We start from the raw sequence: 25,048 nt of genomic DNA on the forward strand, positions 1-25,048 counted from the left end.
GCGCCGGCGCCATCGTTGGTTTAAGTTTTTTTTATAAAGTAAAACATCTGTAATACTAGCTTTACTGAGACGAAATCTATCCAAAAATCCAAATCGTCTTACACAACGAAAGGGTTTGCTCAGTCCCGTGTCATTCCCTCCCTCCTCAACATTTCTGCTTTAACTTCATACTGGAAATTTAAATCCATGTCTAAATATTCCGCCTCCATCTTTTCTTAAACCACCTATGCCCCCGGTTTAAAATAACAATAGAAAGATAAGCCATTGCTGACACCGTTCAAAGTAGAAAAATCCAATTGAAGGTTTAACTTTTGTCGAGCCCCGTTATTCACGTGCTGACTAAATCGTTGTAAATATATCCGACACTGGCTTAAGTTAGAGCTTAAGTCATTACTTAATAGTTGAAAAACCGGCCAAAAGAGTAGTTGGTCAAAGTGCAGTTTTCCGCGATGTTTGTTCAAGGTCATACGATATTAGTGCTTGTTTGTTCTCGAAATCTGTTGCACTCCTTTGAAGATATCTATTTAACTTGTATGATATAATGCAACCATAAGTCATATAGGTTAAATGTCAAGGTAGAACTGTTAGATGAAGGGTCATACAGGTACTATGTCGGCACGATTCTAAAAGGATTACATCCTATATTAGTTTATTGAATAATCCACATAGAAATGATCAATCAAACATCATAAAAATCTTCAAACAACATGGAAATGATAAATCAAAGCTTATTAATACATATTCATATATATAATCAGGCTGTATATTTATAACAATAAATCAAAGAAAATGCTTGTTAACACCCTAGAGACCATGTTTATGATATCTCTGTAAAACTTGATCAGAATGTTAATCTTGCTAACTTTTAGGCCAAGTTCAAATCAAGGTCAAGTGGGTTAAAAACTAGGTCAGCAGGTTAGGAAAAGATTTTTAACACTAAAGAGGTCACATTTATTATTGTATCTTCATGAAACTTAGTCAGAATGTTAACCTCAGTGAAATTAAGGTCAAGTGTGAATCTGGTTTATGTGGGGTCGAAAACTAGGGTACAAGGTCAAATAAAAAGAAAAACGCCTTAAAACTCTGGAGGCCATATTTATGACAATATTTCTATGCTGTTAATCTTGAGTTTTCAGTCAAGAGTAAATCTTGGTTAGGTTGGGTTAAAATCTAGCTCACCAGGTCAAATCAAATGAAAGTAAAGCTTCTTAAAGCTTCTAGGGACATAATTTTAAGCTTGAAACTCGGTAGAATTGATCAGAATGTTTGCCTTGATGACCTGTAGGTCAAGTTTGAATCTGAGTCATGTGGGGTCAAAAACAAGGGCACCAGGTCAAATAAAAGGAAAAGCTTGTTAACACTCTAGAGGTCATATTTATAACTGTATCTTCATTAAATTTGGTCAGAATGTTAATCTTGATGATTTTTAGGTCAAGTTGGAATCTGGGTCATGTGGAGTCAAAAACTAGGTCTGTTATATTTCTACTTGATCTTCATAAAACTGTGTCAAAATGTGTGTCTTTATAAAATCAAGGCAAACTTAAGTCCTAACTTATCAAGGGTTAGAACTAGGTCAGGTGAGCGATACAGGGTCTTCAGGGGACTCTTGTGTAAAGACAGGTGGGTGTTTAGATAAATTGCTTAATTGCTACAAATTATCACCATAACAATGGGATGTAACATTTGATAATCTAATGATGAAAAAATAGTATTAAGGAAACATTTCTAGTTTGTTTGAAAGCTATAATGTTATACAAAATACTTTCCAGAAACATACCAGATACAAAGGCTGAACGTTGAGTGTGCAAAGACTCTGCTGAAGCAAACAATACTTAACCACATTGGATCTGATACGAATGTTCATTTGACCAAGGATTCAAGCCTGGGGGGTCAATGGTTAGAAAACGTTTGGCATGTGCTTATAGACAAAAATATGGTAAAGTATTTCAAAGATATTCCTCTAGTTCCTATATTGATTCAAGGAAACTGGATTGATCCACATATGATAGAACTAGTGAGACTTTCAGAGTTCATTATTGTAAAGGAAGCAGAAGACTCTGTCCTTGCAGATGGATTATGCAATTGTCTACTTGCGATGAAAGTAAAAGTATTGCCAAACCTTCCAGAGTGGATCCGTTTCGAATCCATCCAAGAATTTGTCTATCGACCGACAAAAGAAAGCATTGCTTCCCTGTTAGGTGCAGTGTACAAAAAGACGGGAGGTATTGCTGTATCTGAGTTTAATACAGTAAGCCAAGTTAACAGCCAAATAAGGGAAGCGCTGATCCAGTTTGCATCTACCCTCGCTTACATAGACAAAGATGTAGTGAAATTGCTCCGAAAGCTGCGATTGTTTAGAGCCGTGCATACCATAGACGACAATGGTCAATATACGCCTGTAGCCGATGTACCTCGTTATATACATGAGGATATAAGCTTCCCTCCAGGAGTTGAATTGCCATTCAGTTGCATAAAGCTGAGCACTCATCAATATAACTTAATAAAACATATGGAAGCGGAGCATATTTCGACAGAATCTCTAGTTCTGAGTTCCATCCAAAACCTACTGTTGCATAAAAAACATGATCAGATCTCAATTTTCATGAAATATTTTATGGAAAACTTCAATTTATTTGAAACCAATACCGCAATATGTGACAGTGCTGCACATTTACCTTTTTTAAAAGTAGGGACAGAACTTCACAAACCTTTGGATCTTTTTGATCCCTCCAGTTCATCACTTAAAAATTTACTAATTGGAGAATCGCTGTTTCCGAAAAACCCATGTGAATACAGCAACGACGAAATTCGGGCGTTAAAAAGGCTCGGTATCAAAGGAAAAGACAAGATAGATGCTTCTGTCATGCTACAAGTTGCAAATACACTAAGTATTTGGTCCAAAGATGATCAAAAATCCTATGATTTGACAAGGAAGGCTGTCGAATTTCTGGAAATTTTAGTTCACCATCCTGACTTGTTAGACAATTTTTGCAACGGAACAATAACTCTGGGCAATGCTTTAATGTCAGTTTCCTGTATCCCATTCATTCAGAATTCGCCTATAGATTACCCTGAAGGTTTACCATGGTTTTCAAAGAGAGTGAAAATTTGTAAGCCAGAAGAAGCGAAAGTTGTAGAATGGAGTCTTTTAGCGGGAGCTACGGTGCCAATGGTTGACTGTGCTTCGGACAAAGTAGTTCATATGTTCAAGTGGAATGTTGCTCCAAAGATGGATATTGTATTGCAACAGTTGACCTTTATTTGTCAACATTACAATGTCCAAAACAAACCAGATTATATGCGTGCAGCGCAGAGAATATACAAACACCTGAATCAGTTTAGAAATGAAGTTTCGAAATTTCGGAATACACTGGAAAATAATGCAGCGGTATGGACTGGATTTGGCTTTGAATTACCCAGGAACGTCATCGTTACAAAACGAGAACAAGATTTGGATCTGAAACCATACTATTGTAATTTACCTGAGGAGATCCGGGATATGAATGATTTGTTTCTGCAGTTAGGATGTCATCCTGAAGAAAACAGTGATATTTTATTAAGTGTTTTGCAAACCATTAAGATAAAGTATGAATCTTTAACTGAATCACCCGATTCTTCTCTGTCGAGAGACTCAAATATAGTACTTGAAATTTTGAAAGTACTTGCATCAAGACGGAGAGATGGAAGTCTTGATATTGATGATTCAAAACTGCTCATGCTAGTAGAAAGCCAGTCGTCAGAGAAACTTTCGTTACAATATATTTCAGACTGTATTTTTGATGATGATCAGGACGAACTTGATGAAGAGGAACAAAAGGTATATTATATTGTCAATGAAATCGTACCAGTCTCAGTTGCTAGTGACCTTGGAATAAAGTCTGTGAAGAGGAAAACAATTTTAGAAGCGACTGAAGGTTTCAGCTTTGAAGAGTGGGGACAACATGAGTCACTTACAACTAGAATCAATACGTTGTTAAGAGATGGATACAAAGATGGTTTATCCGTTCCAAAAGAGGTTGTTCAAAATGCGGATGATGCAGGTGCAACAGTTGTAAAGTTTTTGTACGACGAAAGACATAATAATGACGCGAAGAGGAAGGAAAAACTGTTTAGTTCAGATCTAAGACAATGCCAAGGACCCGCCCTGTGGGTGTATAATGATTCTCAGTTTACAGAAAAGGACCTAGAGAATATCACAAAATTAAACGGTGCGACAAAAGCTGATTATCAAGACAAGATTGGGACATTTGGACTGGGATTTTGTTCTGTCTACAACCTTACGGACGTTCCTAGTTTCATCTCAGGAAAAGACATGGTCATATTCGACCCACACGAGACGTATTTAGAGGAGGCAAGACAGACACGTGGAACAGGACTGCGGGTCAGATTATCGCAACGAAATTTGATACGACGGAATTTTGACCAGTTCAAACCTTACAGTGCTGTTTTTGGCTGTAATTTATTGGAACCGAGTTTTACTGACTTCAGTGGTACTTTGTTTAGGCTGCCATTGCGAACAGAAAATCAAGCAGCAAAAAGCAAAATATGTGACGAGGCATACACAAAAGAAGAAGTATCGGCTCTCTTAAATAAATTTGTAGAAAATGCCGGAAATATACTTCTATTTACACAAAATGTGAAGACCTTGCAGATTTATTACCTTTCGAAAGATGAAACAGATCCTTCTCGAGCAAAGCTTCTCTTCAACATAAACAAAACAATTAATCAAAACTCGCACAATGAAACTGCTAGATATACACAGAGCATCTTGAAACGTATACCTACTATTCTAAAAAGTAGCAAGGACTTTTCAGAAATCCAGCACGTTGAAATAAGTCAAAAACATTTTGAAAGCTCATTTCTAAAATCTACTTCTGAAGTGTCAAATTCAGTATCAGTCGAAACAAAGTGGATTGTTTCTTGGGCTCTAGGGAAAAATGAGTCTCTCAGGCTTTCAAAAATGATAGCGGAAAAGGGAGCTGTGCCACTTTCTGCTGTTGCCGTACCAATGAGAGATAAAGACGACACAATACCTATGATGCTAGATGATGTTCCGATTGGCTTTTACAACACAGGACATTTGTTTTGTTTCCTACCGCTTCCGATCACAACAAAGTTACCAGTACATGTAAATGGCTGTTTCAGTGTTACTTCAGATAGGAGAGGCCTGTCGTGGTTTACAGAAGATGACAAAAAGAAAGGGGATAATTATATGTGGAACCAGGCGTTAATGGAAGATTCCTTAATTGAAAGTTATGTAAGGCTTTTAATGTTCCTGTCAGCAAGATGTACTGACAGTTATAGCTACCATTCACTTTGGCCTTTAGATGGATCTGATGATGTTCAGGTATTGAAAAGAAGCTTTTTCAAAACCCTCATTTTGGATAAACCAAAACTATTTCGAGGAGGACAGGGCTGGCTTTCGGTGGATGAAATTGTCTATTTAGACCCATCTATTGGTTGTATGGATATTATTGGAGAGATTGCTTTTGCATTTGTGTCGTCAGTGCCAATCAGACAAGGGAAAAATATTATAAAATTACCACGCCGTGTCTTGTTATCGTCGCAAGATTGGAGATGTGAGAGCAAGTCTATATTTATAGACGCGATGATAAGAGAAGAGGAACTACTTATTCATTTCTTGAGCACATTAGACTCTGTGTTTTGGCAACATCAGTTAGACAAAAGGAACAAACTGATATTATACGCGTTAAGATCAAAAAGTAATGTGATATTCAAAAAGTTGAAAGAAACCAAATGTATTCCTTCTGACCCAGACAATGTTCTCTGCAGACCAAATGAACTTATTTGCCCTACATCTGAGATTGCTGATATGTTTAATGTTGTTGATGGAAAATTCCCCTTACAAACAGATAGCTTTTGTGAGAGCAATGCGCTTAATCTACTAATTTCACTCGGTATGAATGATAAGTATCTTCCTAAAGACATGTTAATTGAAAGATGCAAGTCAATTGAGGAACTGCTTAAAGTATGTGGAAGTTGTGCTCAAGAAAGATGTGGCAGGTTTTTAAAATACTGCGGAAAATGGGAAGTGATGCAAGAATTAGAAAAAGATACTAACACATTGAATGCGCTAAAACATGCACTTCTGTTGCCTTCTTTACCATCTCCAAATAACTGGAAGTTTACATGGCAAGCTGACTGTTTAGAAGAGCATAGTTCAAACACAGAATGTAGACAGCACCATGATCATACTCGAGTTTCTGTCAGATTTGAAAGACCAGCTAAATTGTTTCGAGAATCTTACTACCGCTGCATTGGGAGTGTTTGCTGTTTCTTGGATGAAAACTATATAAAAAAGAAATATCCTGTACCAGAACGCTTATTTATAGTTCTAGGTGTAAAAAGCCAGTTAACGGTAGAGCTACTTCTACAGCAACTAGCACTGATGTCTAATCAGTATTCTAGTTCGGAGCAACAGTTTAGCAGTCTGGAGGCAATCTCTAAATCAGTATATAAATGGCTTGGACAACTAATTTGGGATAAATCTGAAAACGAAATTTCACAAATGCCCCATTTTCTGACCTTAAAAGATAAACCGGTGATATTAATAGGAAAAGAACTTGTCATACCGTGTAAAGTAGCATTTACTGTGAAAGCAGAATGTCCTCCAGATTTGTACTGTCTCAGAGAAGTCGATAATAGGAGGAAAAAGGTGTTCAAAGCACTTGGAGTACAAGACCAATTTTCTGTTGACTACCTGATTTCTATACTAAAACGATTGTATAGGACATGGTTCCAACGTGTATGCTTCGATATAGATACGGTCACATGTTTGCTGCTAAACCTGTGCGAGAGTATGAAAGCAGAAAATATCCTTTACAAAGATTTAAAAGACAAAGAAACGAGTATTATTGCCCCTGATTCAGACGGATTCCTTAGGCCAACAAGTGAACTGGTTATAGAAGATCCAGCTTACAAGTCATCCGCTTCTTTACATATTTTGCATGGAAAAATCTCGCCGGATACAGGTAGAACACTTGGTGTTAAGTCCAAAAAGCGAAAAATAGTAGAATTGTTTTCAAGCGGGTTCTTCAAGCCATTTGGGCAAAACGAGAGTTTAGTCACAAGACTAACTGGCATACTAGAAGACTATCCATGTGATTCCATTATCATGAAAGAATTGATTCAAAATGCAGACGATGCAGGTGCAACAGAAATATATTTTATTAAGAATTATGTAAACCATTCTACAGAGAAGATATTTGGCAATGAAGGATTACAGGGTCCATCATTATGTATATTTAACAATAGCTATTTCACTGAAGAAGACTTTAATGGCATCAGAAACCTTGGCATAGGGAGTAAGCGTATTGATCCATCAAAGACCGGTCAGTATGGCATTGGTTTCAACGCTGTTTACCATTTGACTGACGTACCATCTTTCCTTACTAAAGGCCCTGGACTCGGAAAAAGTGGTCAAATTTGTATCTTTGATCCTTTGATGACGTTTTTAGAAGGTTATGTAACGAAGGAAAATCCAGGTTTAATATGTGACGTTGACCTGATGGAAGAATCGTTTCCTGATATGTTACTGGGTTATCCTGTTATACCGAGCATTGAGACTTCCGGACAGGGTACTATTTTTCGATTACCCTTGAGGCGGTCTAAGTCAGATATCAGTCACAACATCTTTCCATTTGAAAGAATGGATAGACGGATTGAGGCTTTTAAGACGGATATGTATGATAGTCTACTGTTTTTGAAAAGCATTAAATGCATAAAAGTTTTGAATAATAGAAATGGACATTTGGTTGAAGAGTTTGCTGTAGAAACAAAACTTTCAGAGGAAGATGCTTTAACACGTAACGGATATTTTTCTTCGGTGAAAGAAGTACTAAAAGCTAACATTGATGTCAGACACAAGAACCTATGCATGCAACCAATAGAAGCATCATATAAAGTAAATATCGGCGACAACAATGGCAGGCATGAACGCTGGTTAATCGTTAATAGGTTTGGAATTGAACACCTAGACGAAAAATACTCCAGTATCTTATCGGCTCTTAAAGAAAATACCATTGGTCTCACACCAGTAGCATCGGCAGCAGTACTTTGGCCTAAAGAGGACTGGAAGAAGAATCAAGACAGAAAGACACATGAAAATCTAGAGAATCAAGATACAAGAAAAGCATTCTGTTTCCTTCCTCTTCCAGTGAAAACAGGATTACCACTTCACATAAACGGTCACTTTGCTCTAGATAAGGCCAGGACGAAGCTGTGGAATGAAGGAATCCGAAAGTCATGGAACGACTTTGTTATTGCAGAATTATTAAGTAGAGCATGCATTTCAGCTATCCAGTATATGAAAAGAGAATTCGTTTGCAAACACTTAACTGAAATGTTAGACAGAAAATTCAGGTCAGTAGCATTCGAAAAATATCATGAGCTATTTCCACAATGGGAGAAAGCAACTGACTCTTCCTGGAAAGCTCTTGTCAGTAATTTATATAAAATCATTATCGGAGAGAATATTGAGTTATTTCCAACGATTAATGCAGAAACAGAACAAAAAAGAAGTGATCAGCTTATTGATGACATACAAGAGTTACAGCTGGATTGGGTGTCGCTCTCCAAATCAGAAAATGACTTCAGTGGCACCTTTAATGTCATATCGGAACAGGTAGAATCGCAGTATTCTAGGAAACCATTTCAAACAGAAGATGCACAGTCCGTTGAAAACACAGTCAAGAAGATGGGCATGAAAGTTATTGAAACACCTTTGTGTGTAGGCAATTCAATAAGTCAGTCTGGCATTGGTTATATTTCACATTCCACACCAGAGTTGGTCATAGCATTTTTGAAAACTTTTTGCTATAAAAAGGAGAGAAAGTGCCGGCTCGGGAGCATGAACACTCTATTGTCGGAAACAACGATCGAAGATCTGAACTCTTTGCAAAGTATTTTAAGGTATGTTATGAAAGACAAATCGTTCTACGACAAAGTTCAAGGTCTACCACTGTGCTTAACGAATGATGGTTGTCTACATACTTTTGACAAAAGTATACCAGTATTTTGTTCGCACATGTGCAATGTGTTAACCGGCTCTTCGAATTTGTTTGTACATTCAAAATTAGTTGCATTGATAAATCAGACGGGGTATTACAAGGCAGGAGTTGTAAAACGCCTAAGTGTAGACGATTTTGTGCTTATTGTCGGCAACACATTTAGACCTGCAACGTTTGCATCTGGGAATCAAATTGTTTGGGACAAACAGACTGGAGATCCCTTTAAACCAGAAACTTTGTTTAGTGTATTTAATTTTATATACAATGAATCAGTGGAAACACCAAAATCGAACCTCTTCCAGAGCACATTGAATCATGACCTTTTTCAAACTAACGTTCGCAAATTAAATGAATGGTCTTTGATGCCAGCTTGTATTGGCTGTGGTGTTCAAGCTAAATATGAACTTGTACCTATTTGTCAAACAAGTCATCTGTTTCATAGGAGTAGCGGAAATCGAACGGTTAGTACTGTAATAGAAACATTCAATATTCCGCAACTCGACACATCAACGTTTTGCAAGCATGGAACATCTATCACATATGCATTGCAAAAAATGTTGCCTTCTACCGAATATCCGGTGGGATTACTTGAATGTTTACATTACTACAGAAACAGGGTTCAGGCTAGTTCATTGACGTGCGATGACGGTATTACAGTATTAAGCTATTTTGATGACAAGGTAGATCAAATGAAGAATGAAATGCAAGAAAATATTATCAGAAATAAATTAAGAGATCTCCCACTGTATGTGTCTTATCAAGGAGATGTTATAAGCATAACACAATTTAGGGACGTAATCATATTGCCTGATGGTATACCATCCGATGGAATCGATGCCTGGGCACGCTTGACTGGCATTCTGCTTCTCAGAGGTACTGACAAACTACGAAATTTATATAAATTTCTTCAGCTGTCGACAATGACAGAACTAGAAGTGTATTCCGACAAGATTTTACCAAGCATGCAGAACCTCCAAAGGAACACATGGGACATTCATATTAGATACATGAAAGATTATGTTTTAAGAACATCCTTTAGTCGACAGCTTAATGAAAAGCAACGTTGTCTTGTTGAGCAACTAAAAAGTTTGGCATTTATAAGGGTTGCTAAGAGAAATAAAAAAGTGTGTGATCTCTATGATCATAGGCATACTGTTTTCTCCTGTATGCTTACCGAGGACTGTTTTCTCCCAAAGAAATACAGGGTGAATTCCTGGTTAAACTTTATGGAAACATTAGGACTTATAATGCAGCCTACCGATGGAATGATTATTGGCTTTGCACAACGTATAGAGGAAACCATACACGCACGCATCAACAAATTGACTGAGGTACAGTCTAATGCTCTGACTGACTGTCTCTTTAGTAGCAGCTGGACTGAACAAACGTTGGAACGAATAAGAACTATACGATTTATTGTACCACATAAAGTTGAAACGCAAAGAGCAAAAGTAGCAAGCCAGCCAGGAAATGGAGATCTATTAATCTGTTTTTCTGGAGCAGTGTCATACTCACATACCGATCTATGTTGGTCTGTTCTTAATCTTCTTTCACGTGTTCCAACTTCAACAGAAATGATGAAACGTCTAGGCATTCATGAACAGCCGCCTATTGGCAAGATTGTTCAGCATTGTCAAAACGTTGCTGATATTTTTAAACTACAGCTAGAAAAACGGAGTGTTTCCCCAAGCTTTGTTCATTACCAAATGAATAAGCTTTATAAGGTGTTTCTTAAAAAGTTCCATGTGGTAATGCAGCAGAATTTCCAAGTTACTCCTATTGTTTTCCACCCCGAAGACGAAAAGATGTTGTCTTTCAAACAAGTTGTTATTAGTCTGTCAGATGAAGAAGAGATAAGACCATATTTATACAAACTCCCTATCATTTTTGGCCCATATGCGGAACTATTTTACAAGCTTGGATCACACAAAACACCGATTTCTTCCGATTATTCAATGGTCTTAAATAAAATCAAAGAACAGTTTGGAGATGGACCAGTGCCTCCTAGTCAGCTAGTGTTTGTGAAGAGAGCTCTTGAAAACATTGTTAAAATTTCGGAAAAAGAACGCAAACTGTTCCCAGATGTAAAGCAGTTGTTTCTCCCAGATCGGAATAATGTTTTGGTTTCATCAAAATCCTTGACCGTTTCAAACAACGACGGTATAGTTGAACAGCTGGAGGGGAAAATACATATAAATTTCTTCGTAGGATTTAAGGAAATGGAAATAGAGTATGTACGAGACCCAGTTTTGCCCTTCCTAAAGTGGCCAAAACACTTAAGACCAGATATCTTAATGGAAGTTGTTACGAAACAAATTTCGACTGATGATGTTGTCCAGGAAGAATGCATACAGGCACAACGAATAGAACGCTCTTTACGATCTCCCCAGTTTATAGAAGGAATTTTACGCTTAGTAAAACATCAAATGAAGCTCAATAGAGAGACGTTTGAGCGTAGTCTTGAAAATACTTTGATGCTTCGCCTAAGTAATGTACGAATTACCAAAGTTACAGGGCTTAAAACATTCTTATCATATAAAGGAACGAAAGTTGAAGGTACAGATGCAGATGCTTCTTGCTTCATTAAATCTCAGATAAAAAGTCTTGCAAATGGTAATGAAGTTAAACAGTATGAACTATATTTTCAAATAAGATCTGAGGAAGAAGTGTTGCTTGATTTGATAGACGAAAAAGACGGGCTTAGGAAAATGGTAGACTTATGTACTGGCGGTTTTCTTGAAAAGGATACGTCTCAGTATTTATCACCAATTCTTCGCCTACTCGAGCAACCGTCAGAAATTCGACGTAAACTTGATCACATACCAATAGATGCGTATGACCTTCCTGCTGCCTGGAATGTTTCAGTGTTTCCTAGGCCAGGGACGTATGTAGAAGAAAAATTCCATCCTTTCTTGGAACAAAGTATTTTGCCATTTAAAATTCACGAATACATGTACGTTGCGCTTAAAGTAGAAGACGCCGACGATGTCGTAGATCCAGTGTATATATATGCTCATATCATTTGTGAAAATAGCAGAGCTCATGATGACTCAATTCTTAGGATTTCATATAATGTTGATGTTGGACACAGTAATGGATTGATAACTGTACCATTATATCGCCTTTACCGATTTAAACCCAAACAACCAGAGAAAGTAAATGCTTTAGTCATGTATGACATTGAACCAATTGGGTCTATTCCAATTGAGGAAAACTTTCGTCGTGTTAGGCAAATCCTGACGGAAGCCTGGACCATGGACGAAACTGAGCGTAAAGAGGTGAGTTGCCGTTTGTTAACTGAGTGGAATCCTGATAGAAAAGGAGATCACCGAGAATATGCTGGGCGAGTTTATAACTACGTAAATGAAGTAGTCATAAAATTAGAGCACAAAGAACATATTGATGATATCATTACAAATGAAACAGGTAGATTGCCACCAGATATGGCCCGTTCACCATTTGGATCGGCAAGCACCGCTGCTGTTTACAACAGAGGTTGTAAACTTGCTGCAGGTTTTCGTGATAACATGGATGAGTACTACAGGTCAACAAGAACAGGAAACTTCGCTCACAGTAGAGCAGAAGAGGCAGTGGTACGTCATGTTAGAGAAGCGAAACGATGGCACCGGCAAGCAGTGAATGATTTTAAAGCTGCCGAGAGTAATATTAGTACCGGAGAGCAAGACCAAAGTTTTAACTGGGTGTGCTATAAATGCCATCAGGTAAACTTTTGTTCCATCCCCATTAATTTGACATTTAAAGAGACAGATGTTCGTAATACTATATATACGAGTAACCGAAAGTTTAGCATTGAATCTCAAATGCAAAACAAATTAGATGGTCTTTTTAAAAAGAAGCAGAGAGACAGATACACACTTACGACAGACAGACATGGGAAGATAGACAACAGACAGACAGATGGACAGAAAAAAAAGCACGAGAAAGAGAGCTTTAATTCAAATCAAAAGCAATGTCATAAAACAGGCTTTTTAGGAAAACAACGCCAAAAAAGACAAACGTTAAGGTATAAGGCCCCTAATAGTAATGTTTACAAAATGGCATTTGCTTGGTATATTCTTAAAGTTGACCGTGTTTTGCACTGTGTTGCAATTTTTAAACAACTTTTACCATGCCGGTTTTTATAAATTTTGTATAACCTATGGTATTTCCTCAAGCTTCAAGTAGAGATAAATTTCAAAGTGATAGCCACTATTCAAAACGTTTTCGGTGAATTCATTATACCATTATTTTTTTACAAAAAAACCATCAAACTTTTGGTAAACAGTCATAAGACACAAGAGTGAAGACAAAAAAGAGAACTTTTACCCCATGTAACTCAGTATTTTTAAAGATGTTTAACTTTACCCCTTCTGTATTAAATGTAAATTCACTTTGAACAGAAAGAATAACTGATCAAATGAAAATTTTCACTTTTGTCCAATGTGAAAACTTACTAGAAAAACGGAAATTAAGGTAAACAAGTTTTGGTACCAGTGGGGCTTGAACCTACGCTCCCCCAGAAAATGGTAGTCAAAATAGGTTTATGGTAGGAATTAAATACTCTTCAAAAAAGGAAGTACTCTATTACGGGTCTAATACCTAAAGGTAGTTCTGAACATTTGATATACTGGAAGTGACGGTGTAACGTCATTTTTCCGAAAAATGTCACAGACACTTGGGGTTCGGACTCCCACACAACCCTTTCACCTCCGCCTCTGGTTAAGTTTAACCAATATTTTTTAGCTTTTTACCATGTATTGGACATAGGTGACGATAATAAAACGCCTTTGTAACATTTCAGCATGTTTGAAAAAATGTATTTTTACCATCAATGCTCTCAATATTATAAGACGGACACAAGGGAAACAATAGCCAATTAAACTTTTAAATGAACCCCTACCGACGAACCACTGGTATCAATCGACAGGTCTGTTACCATTCTGTCAAATGACACCGTTCCCGACAACTGTCATTTGTTTTCCGACGAGAAATCAATAAATAATATAAATCAGTCAATCTAAATTCTGTTGAACACTTCCTTGCGAATTGATCCCTGCTTTTAAATGCGCATATCGTTGCCGGGTACCAAAACTGATACCGTTTCAACTACATTATACCGGATTGTGGCTTCAGCACATGTTACACCAGGTTTGTTTACATGAAGAAGTGATGATCTGGTTTAACATAGCCGTAAGAGCATCAATTTTGATACCCGGTTTATGACATGCGCTACACAAAGCGAGGGTCAAGCGCAAGCGGGTGTTCCCATTGTTCGTGCGATGTTTCAGATCTTGTAATATTGAGAGCATTGATGGTAAAAATTTTTTTTAAAACACACTGAAATGTTACAAAATGCGTTTAATGATCGTCACCTATGCTCAATACATGGTAAAATCCTAAAAAATATCGACTAAACTTTATCAGGGGCGGAGGAGAATGGTTTGTGTGTGGTGCGGGGGGGGGGGGGGTGAGATCCGAACCTCAAGTGTCTGTGGAAAAGTAGAATAAATTCTTGATTCAGCTTACGGAAATAAAAAAACAACAAAAAAACAACAACATTTTAATCATTTTTGTCGAGTCCGTTTTTGGAAGCAAAGACAGTTATCCAAATGCCTGTTTAATGTATGTGCATGAGTGCGTCCGTCGGTCCGTGTGTGCGTGCGTCCGTGCGGATTTGTTAGTCCGGGCGACAATAAATTTGCCATGCTTGGAGCAAGCTTGGAGTAATCGTGTTTAGATTTGGCATGGATATTAACCTCAATAAAACACAGTGTCGTGCTTAACCCCACGATCCTATCGCAAAGGTCAAGGTCACAATTGGAGGTCGAAGATCATGTCAGATCTTGTTCGGTCCATAACTTTGACTTGCATTGAGGAATCTTGTTTATATGTTTAACTCAGTGAGACGGCTTCTATCTCAAAGGTCAAGGTCACAGTTAGGGGTCATATGGCGGGCTCGACATGTTGTCCATGAGTGTCTAGTTTAACTCATTAAGGACGCAGATCGCATTTATGCGTTCATTTTAACTCCTATCGAGTACCGCTTGTCGTATTTATCCGTCAAAAGATAACAGGCGTGTATGCCGGGGATCGCATAAATGCGCTATCTGCCTGATAGTACTGTATGCCGCGTGACGTGATTTTACGTTTGTAAGCGTACCAACGATTGGACTGCTGTCAAAGTCAACCAATGAAAATATTTTACTCTAAAGATTTATAAAACCTGGAAGCGATCGAAACAATCAAAATATTTATTATTTAAGCATGTTTTTTTTTAATATACTCATCACTTAATATCGGAATTAGAAAGTTATTTGTAGGTATTGCCTGTTTTATCTTCTCATTCTATTATACCGCAGAATCTTTCTTTTTTATTCAGTATTTTTAATTTTATTAAATAAAGTATAATTTTGTTCTTTCATAATGTCATTTGCTTTAAAGTTTAGCAATAGATGATATTTGAATAAATATAAAATAATCAAATAATGGCTGTTTTTCTATGTCCAATCTTTCTTGAATATTGCAGTGTACCATATTAATTTACTTCAGTTGGCCTGCAAAACAATTTTGCAAATCAAAATAATAGTAAATTTTAAATTATTGATTAGATCATGAATTGTAGTTACTGTATCAGTTGTGAAAATGTCAGTTTTATTCGTCTTTTATAAACAGATGTTTGTCCCTAATTTTGATCAAAGGATGCCTAGATCTTATCGATTATTGATTATCAGTGAAAATCCACAGGCATATAAAGCAGATAAATTGATAAGTGGCTCAGGAATGTATCGGAAAATTGATACCAGTAATTAAGCGGCGATATGGCTGCAGGTATTAATGAGTTAAAGAGTAAATCCATTACAATGACATCGTTAGTATTTTTCTCAAATAAGATATTAAAATATCTGACACGTTAAATAGTTCAAAATAACGTGAAATGTTTGGTCCACTTAAATCATCGTCAAATATCTCAAAACATGTACACGGTCCTATACCTTTTATTTAACCACATTATAAGCCAAACGTTTATTTACACTTGTGAGAGGTTTCCAACAAAAACAAATTAAGTACAGGACTATCATTTTTTAATTTGCTGAATTTTCAAAGTATATAACGAAGTCTACATTATAGGAAAAAAATTCGATCCTAGCGTGCAGAACAACCCTAACACACACGCAGGCACACACATTATACAACACAGTCAGATTTTATATGAAGAGTTCCATTATTAAATGTTATGATTTAACAAACGCGAATCTCTCTCCTTTTCGCTGCACAAAGAATTAATATCATTGAAAACAAGGCCACCCTGACGCATATTGTTGGCTTGAAATAACACATTATCATTACGTACATGTATCCAAACAAACATCGTGCGAATCACTCTGCAACAGGGGTGTTTTATATGATGTATTTTACAGTTAAGGACAAGTCACGGCTGAGATAGTTTAGCATTATTACAATACACAGTCGGTATTGAAATTGTGTTCCGAATACATGTACTCATTAGATAAATCCTCAATATCTATGTTAAGATAATATATTTTCCGATGCAAAGATAACCTTTTTATTACATACTCATCTACACGTATAAATATAATGTAAATATCATGAATTTGTTCAATAGCCTAAACAGGATTGATAATACTGCACAAAATAGAAAAAAATAGTGCAACAACACACACTGAATTACGTCACGCACCCGATATGAAATTCAGGCGTCAGTGTATGGAAAAATATTGACGTTTCCGGTACCAGTATAACTTAACGGGGAATAGAAACGAGTATGTAATAAGTTATAATATATAATACCCATTTTATGAAAATCAAACTGGAAGTAAGAAATAACAGAAAAAAATTATTAGGTCATGAGTTATCATATACCTGTCAAATTTTGTCATTAGTTTTCACGAGCTGTCAAAAATATTTTTTATCTCTATCCTGCAAATGCATTGTTTTAGAAAGTATCTTGGTCGGATATTGTAGTGTGTAACTTACTTTACATTCCACATTAATATTTGTGCTTGAAATTGCTTTCTTGAGCTCACCGACGTCACATATGAAAGTCTATTGTTTTATTTTATTGTCTATTATAAAGGTTCCAAATCTCAATATTAAGATTTAAGAACTGTTCCTTTCTCCTTTCTGGTAGACAAAGGAAACTATTTGGTTGAATCATAACAAAACGGTTTTTTGAAAGAACTGAATAATATATCTTTTTTTTGTTATTCACCGGAAATTCAAAAAGTGACATCACATTAAACGGCCCAGACACGAGGACATCAAAATAATTGGTGTAATTGTGTTTGACCATCTGGGTACACAATGTACATAAAGTTTAATAGTATACCGTCTGACAACACGATGGTTGTCGTATCTGCTTGATTGTTTAAGTAGACCATAACAATATTGGTAAAGATATCACTTGTACATGTATTTCCTCAAGAGTAGAAAATATACATAAAGAGAAAAAATGAAAAGTTGAAAAGTTTTACGATTACGGTCTTAGACAGATACAAAAACAGGGTGGTAGAGATACAGACTCAAAGGATTACATTCATACAGGTGTATTGTACTATTTAATTGACCTGTCAAAACATGTTCCCGGCTTTCATGTTAGTCTTATATAGGCTGGAACAGAATATAATGAAAGCCGGGTCCATTTTTTGACAGGTCAAATAAATTGGACAATACATAGAGAGAAAAAACAACAAACATAAAGACGGATACACACAGAGACAGACACAGACAGAAAGCGACAGAGAGACAAGGACAATTACAGGAATACACATATATACACAGAGACAGAAAGAGAAACAGACTGGTATGAAGACAGACAGAAAGAGATAAAGACGACTGACATACTGGTAGACGCACAGACAAACGTAAAGACAGACAGACAGACAAACAGATAAAACATTTATATAACAGGGATTTTTATCAAGCACGTTTTTAAGTTATTTCTTCGAGGCCAACGTTGGTCTAATGTTAATTTTGTCAGTTGAGATTTCTTAAATCATTTAAAGAAGTGAAAGAATATTCAAAATCAGAGTTAGAATGAGAAAGTTATGAGCATTTAAATATTTGGTAAAATTGGCGGCCATTTTGTTTCCATGTGAACAAAAAAAAAAAAAAAAAATGGCGGATTTAATAAATTTTTAGATGCACATTTGGATTGCATTTACTTAATACTGTAAAATAATTTATCTACTCCTTCCAGCTATAATGAAATAAATTATAATGTGTTTTACATCTTACACTGAAAAAAATACGAAAAAATAAGTCTTTAAAAAGGTTATTTGCGAAATATTTTTTTCAGTAGTGTGTAAATGACGTCATAAACACACTAAAATGGCTGCCTCCATTATCAGCCATTTTCTTAAATTTCAAACTGCCATAACGTTTTTAATAGTTGTCCGATTTTTAAAATTCTTTCAGCGTTATGAAAGGCTTGATGATGACTTTCGTATAATGTTTGTTTCAGTTTTCCTTACCATTTAACCAAAACGTTATCATTATGTCGTATGCTCTATAGCAGATAAGCCGTTATAACAAAACAGACAGTTTTTTTTTATTTCTTAATTCGTTCGTTCTTTTTCAAGAACTAGAAAAATATAAAACAGTGGGATATGATCGTAGATAATGAGTTTTCAATCCCAAACATTGACGCATATTAAGTATGCACTTAGATATTCCAGTCAGTGCTAGCATATTTATATCGACTGTATGATTGTTACGTGTACAGGTTTGTAAATTAGATATTTTATGTGTAATTTTATGTTTTCTATTTTAGGCATCAGAGAAGGCATTGAAGGCAGCTTGGTTTGCAACAAATGCAAACAAGGTGAACAGACAAGAACATTCTCTAACAGCGATTTCAGTGGGTCTGGAAGGCGGGTCTTTACGAAATGAAGTATATCTAAATCAAATATTACTTCTGATTGTATAGTATAAATCTAAGAAAATGTAATTTTTCTCTATATAAGTCAAGTTGCCTATAAAAAAGTGTTTCATAGCTATAATTAGCGTCACAAGTTAACATGCTTGCATTTTAAGTTGAAACATCTTTCTTGATTGAAAGCTCACTGATTTGTGTAGAGCTACGAGTACAGGGTACGGTTGTGTGTAGAAAACTTTGAAGGTATCACATACTTAGTCATTTCTTGGAAAATGACTGAGGTATATAGATAGCCCGCTACTGTTGCCATTACTTTTGAAATGCCACTCGTAGTGTAAAAATGCTATTATTCCCATTGACGAACAAAAAATATTAAAATTATAGTTTCTTTGTTAAGAATTTATCCGTTTAAAATATTCTTTTTCGTAGAAAGATTAATAGAGAATAATGTAACAGTGCCTTCGCAAGTTTTTGCTTAGATCACTTGAGCAAAAAGCGTTATATTGTGATTATTCACCGTTGATCCTTTCGCTATCTTTAAACGACATCTTCTACGCCGCTAGTTTGATTTTGAGCTAATTTCATACAAATGATTCATATGTTACCCTGTACCAAGATTGTACACGTACAAATTATACGCATTTCTTCAAAACACACATGTTTCATGCATGAAACTTATTGTCCTGTTTTAAAATAATTTCACGCAAATGGTCTTTATGTGACTAGGTACCAATATTGTTCTGTAAAAAGAAAGCTGTCAAGCATTGTGTACATTGTTCACTATATGTGTTAGAGTTTTTTTTAAAATGTTCTTGTCAAAACAGCAAGGTACTTTAAAATAATTTTTCAAAACGGTACTTTAAAGACCTTTACATATATTGTTCAGTAAATGCTAACTCGACAGTGAACATGACTTTCAGGGCGAGTGAACACTTTTCCCTTTATCTATAAAGTGGAAACTTTAAAGATCTCTTAGTCAGAAACTGCTGGACCAATTCTAAAATATCTTAACTCGTGATCCTCCCCCCAAACGACATTGTTCAGATAATTCAGATTTGTCACAGGTGGTTCTTGTGTGACCCTTTACCAAGATTCTTCAAATTCGTAAAAGACTTTTCTATGTATTTAACGGAATCTTTAACATCTTCTTATGTTAGAATATTTTCACAGAAATGATCCTGCTGTGACCATCTAACAAAGTTGTTCAAATGTTTTCGATCATAATAGGTCCTTGTGTGACTTTCGACTAAGATTGTTTAGATTATTCCGCTTCGTCAAATGATGTGACGTGTAATGAAAACATTTAAACTTGGTCAAAAACTGCTGGTTCGATTTTAAAATATTTTCGCAAACTCTTCAAAGACTGTTCGGATAGTTCCAGTTTGTTAAAAAAACCTGTGGTCGCCAGAGGGTAAGGTCACTTGACCCTACATGTTTTTAGCGGAAATTTTGAAACTTAGGCTATGCTTATTGTAAAATGATTTCATATAATTTTCACCAAATTGCTCCTTGCGCGACCCTCTACAAATATTCAGATTTGTTGAAAAATATAGCCGTAGGCTAACTTTCAAAATAGTTTTACATAGATGGTTATTTGGACCCTTAATGTACCAAGATTGTAGACATTATTCTGTTTTGTCAAAAAACATGACCGCCATGGGATATGTATAAAGTGGAAGCTATTTGTATCTGATGCCTTCATTCCCTGAACGTCTTATCCAACCAGTCCCCTCACATACATCATAGTCTTGTTGGAAAACAGTGGCACTATTTCAAAATGATTTGACTTTCTTTGCATTTATAACCATCAATCAAAACTGTTCAAGTAAACAGCGTAATTTAGGTGTATGATCATGATTAATTTGTTTGCTAAAATATCTGAATTAAATATATAGAGGATATGTGTTTGTTTGAGTGAAATATCAATTTTATTTCACAAGTGAGCATTAAAAACGGATATTTTCACGAGTGGCGTAGCCACGAGTGAGAATGACATTTGTTGTGCTCACGAGTGAAATAAAATTGATATTTCACTGACACAAACACATTTTCTTTTTATTTCATGTGTAAAACACTACTTTTGTTGCGTAATTTATAAAATGTCGGAAATCGCGGGAAAGATCAACAGAAAGAATAACACAATTAACGTCATTTTAACGATGTCATCATCATTATGGTCCCCGGTATTCTTAACGCTCGGTATACAATTTGACTTCGATCGAGACGGAGGACCGGAACTAGTTCGGCAAAAACAGTGAAAAATAAAAATGATAATCTACTGTTTCAAAACAGTGGATTACAACTTTTATTTCACTGAGAAAACTCTATAATTCACTGGAAAACATAAAATAAAAAACGACAACGGCTTCAAAAATTTATTACACTATTTTAATTCTGACATTTCCTATTCAGGCTAGTAATTTAGAAACTATAACTGGAGATTACTCTTGTATGCGGTACCCAGATGCTGTTGTTGGACGCCGTCAGATACCTTCGGAAATGTTCGATCGTACAAAGGCCGAACAGGCAATTGAAGTCACAAAGCGCATACTGGACATGGTTGCTGATTTCATCGACTAGATTTGAAAATAGGCCAGTGCTAAACTACTGAGTGCGAATGCCGCAATGCAACATTCACGACAATGACACGATTATAAGTTGCATACCACACAGTTGTTAGATATCATTTCACGTTTTGCTTCGCATTCTTACATAACTGTATTTATTTTAATGCAAATAGCTGTGGGTTTTCATTTTGATATATGGACAAATATGACCATGTGTAAATCGTCTTTTTTACAATCTATTGAGTTAAGTGTTAAGAGTGTTTGATTACTTTGCAAATGTTTTTGTCTAATGAGACTGGCGAAAATAACTGTTTATAAATACATAACTCATAAGTGTTATGAATTGTTGCAGGTAACTGAAGTTCATATAGAAACATGGCAACAGTTTTATATTTGTATGCAAGTCTGTTGAAATGAATATTTGTCTGTTTTGTTTTCATTTATTTTGTTTGTAGAAAGAACTGTATTTCATTGTAGCTTTGAATTAAGAAATAATGTATAAAATGTATATGCATTATATTCATACAAGGTTGTTTTCTCTGTGTTCCATAACATATATTTTTAGTCATTCATTGTGGCCACATGGAATGGAATGGAATGTGAACAGGTCGTGTCAGACATAAGATGATTATTGTGCACGTTTCCGGTACAAGATCAAGTACATTATCTGTGTAAAGTTATGTATATAATAATGTTTCTGATTATGAGTAATGTTTTTGTTGTTTGTTGAATTATACCTAAAACAAAATGTTTTGTGTCACTCTTGCATCTCTGTAGTAATGATTGTAATTTACGTTTACAGTTCAATTACTGATATTTTGACTGGTATATTTAGTTAACATATTATTTCAATAATTGTTTTATAAGATTAACAAATATATTTTTACAATTTCAAACCAGTATCTATTCGTTGTATGTAAATGATTACTTTGTGTGTAAATATGAAATGCCTTTTGCTCTTTGACATGTGAAGAGATTTGAGTTTTGTTATTAACATTTGCAACATTTAGAGATCCACTTTGTTTCTACAAATTGGTCTGCAAAGTTCTGCCAAGCTGCTTATGTAGCGAAACGCAAACAATACGGTTTTAAAATGTAAATTAGTTTTGTTTTTAGTATGCAATGTTACATAGTATTAGCGGTAGTATTTAGCCGTAACGGTTGTTCATTGTACAGATATTTTACTGGCATTGCTCATTGCGGAAGTATTTAGCCTTTGCAGACCTTATTAGAAACAGTATTCAGCCATTGATTTATGCATAAATGTTTTGCAAATAATGCACCTTGTATCTTACTTAAAACATGCGTTTGTGCTAATATATATTCTTATTACATACCTAAACTATTTTCCATCGAGTTTCAATGGACCGCGATCGAGCAATATTTTTCCATATTGACGTGGAACGCTTTCATATCGGACGTGGAATGTCTTAACGTTGTAATGGACAGAATCGCTCGACGTCCATGGCGTCCACGCGCACGTTGCGACAACAAGTTGACGTCATTTTCGCGGAAAATATTAATGCGCGTCACTTTGATTTTTTTATTACTTTTTCGGAGAAATTCTTTTCTTACTTTTCCTGTATTTCGTTATAGAACGATAATTTAGACATAGATTAATTATTTGAAAATGGGTGTGTAATAAAAAGGTAATCAACTTTGTTTGTGGATATATGCACTCGTTCTTTCGCGGATAATATTGCGCTCCTAAAGTCGCGCAATATTACCGCTGCAGAACTGTATATTTGATATATATTTACTCGTACATAACAGTGCACGTTGGTAACATTTATGATTTAAGTATAGAGGACAGTTCTTTATAAAATAAAAAAGCACCTTTATATTTATACAAATATCCTTTATACACACAACATGTATTTAATGTATTAAGTAACATCTTTATATAACCACGTAACACTTTTAAATATGTTTGAGATATAAATACAAGTTTTCTGTATATTAAAAACACCACTTTGTATCATGTATGAATACTTCTGTAAAATGTATATTTATGTGTATATTGTAATAATGTAGAAAATAGTTATTTGAACATGATCAGACTGTGTTTGTGATGAATATTGTTTTGAGCAGCACAGTAAGTTACTAACTAAGAACGGATTCACTGAAAAAAATAGTGAAGATAGTGTTTTGCATGATTATGTAAATATTTTTAATTATTCATATTGTGATGATGTATAAGGTTATATGTTAAATTACTATCATGTATATGCCCATGCAGCATATATATCTGAAGAAACATATCAAGGGATATACTTTATATTTTAAAGGCGAGCCCTTTAATATTTTGAACTTTTAAATACTCTCTAAAGGTTGTGTCTTCATTGATGAAGATGATCCCTTTAGTATATTTACATCGGTTATAATATTTCAAGGGATATACTTCTATTTATGAAGGCGAGCCCTTTATATTAATAGTCTGTCATATTTAATTAACATTGTAAGAGATAGTATTTTCGTACTGGTGAAGCCGATCTCTTTATTATTTTAGCTGCGGTTATAATATTTCAAGGGATATACTTTATTCGCTGATAAAGGCGTGCCCTTTAACTTTTAAAATGTTAACAATTATCAATTAAAGTTTTAAACATTTTGATTTTTGTTTCCTATTTATCACAAGGGATACATTTTACTGGTAAACAGCAAAAACAAACTCTTGATTTGATCATTTAATATTTGTTATTTTATTTCAAAAAATATATTTCAATATAGATATTAGACTTCTGCCATTCTTTATTATTTCTTTTCAATGGTTATACGCGAACTCCTTTAATGTATGTCTCACCCAACCCAATTCTGTTTTAATTGTTTATTGAGCAAAAACTGTATTTTGAAAGATTGATATTGAATAATATAATGTTATTTGCTCATTCAGATTAAAGAAGTATTATTTGGCATTATAAGCTGTGCATACAATCCTGCAGGATAACGATTTTAATCAAAAGATATTTGAGAGCTGTTGCAAACCCCTAAAATTTAATTTTCTGATGTGTCATCCAATCTCAACGACATTAGACGATCTACTAAATGTAAATATTATGTTTAGCCATACACTATACATAACAAGGCAACTTTAAAGTTGACGTTCCTAATAAACTGTTATTTCAAGGAAAAGAAAACAAATTAACTTGAGGTTGAGAGTTATTATCTTTTAGCATACACGAACGTTTATGGAATCTTTTCATAAATAAAAATATCCTAAATATTAGAGGTGGAAAGTATATTACATTATTTACAGGTAAAAAAATCAAATTTCGTAAATTATGATTTGAAACAATTTCATTTACGTACCCAACATGCATCAGTGGGGTAACGGCCAGGAGACTCTATTCATTCGAAGACGCTACAACACATGTCTTGAACTTTCAACCTTATACTTGTTGTTTTTGTGCTACATTTTTTATTTATTTTATTTATTGATTAGTCGTGATTCTTTTACCTCTTTATCGTGTTCACCGCCTGTTAGTCGGTTAAGATCAGACAATTAAAATTACTAATTCAAATTTACCATACACTATACACCTTGTTGTTATTTTCTT

The 25,048-nt window shown here is 35.1% G+C and overlaps 1 protein-coding gene across 1 annotated transcript in view; it reads left to right on the forward strand.

The window, feature by feature from the left end:
- Nucleotides 1-24,276, forward strand: part of LOC123549491 (sacsin-like) — a 53,108-nt gene extending 28,832 nt beyond the window's left edge. Inside the window, exons 7-9 of the mRNA XM_053545301.1 lie at nt 1,770-12,751; nt 18,820-18,939; nt 21,337-24,276. Coding sequence (XP_053401276.1) covers nt 1,770-12,751; nt 18,820-18,939; nt 21,337-21,504 — 11,270 coding nt within the window. The 3' untranslated portion in view covers nt 21,505-24,276. The remainder of the gene's footprint in view (nt 1-1,769; nt 12,752-18,819; nt 18,940-21,336) is intronic.
- The last annotated feature ends 772 nt before the right edge of the window (nt 24,277-25,048 follow it).

The sequence above is a fragment of the Mercenaria mercenaria genome, chromosome 6 (assembly GCF_021730395.1).
Source record: "Mercenaria mercenaria strain notata chromosome 6, MADL_Memer_1, whole genome shotgun sequence".
Classification (NCBI taxonomy): Eukaryota; Metazoa; Mollusca; class Bivalvia; order Venerida; family Veneridae; genus Mercenaria; species Mercenaria mercenaria.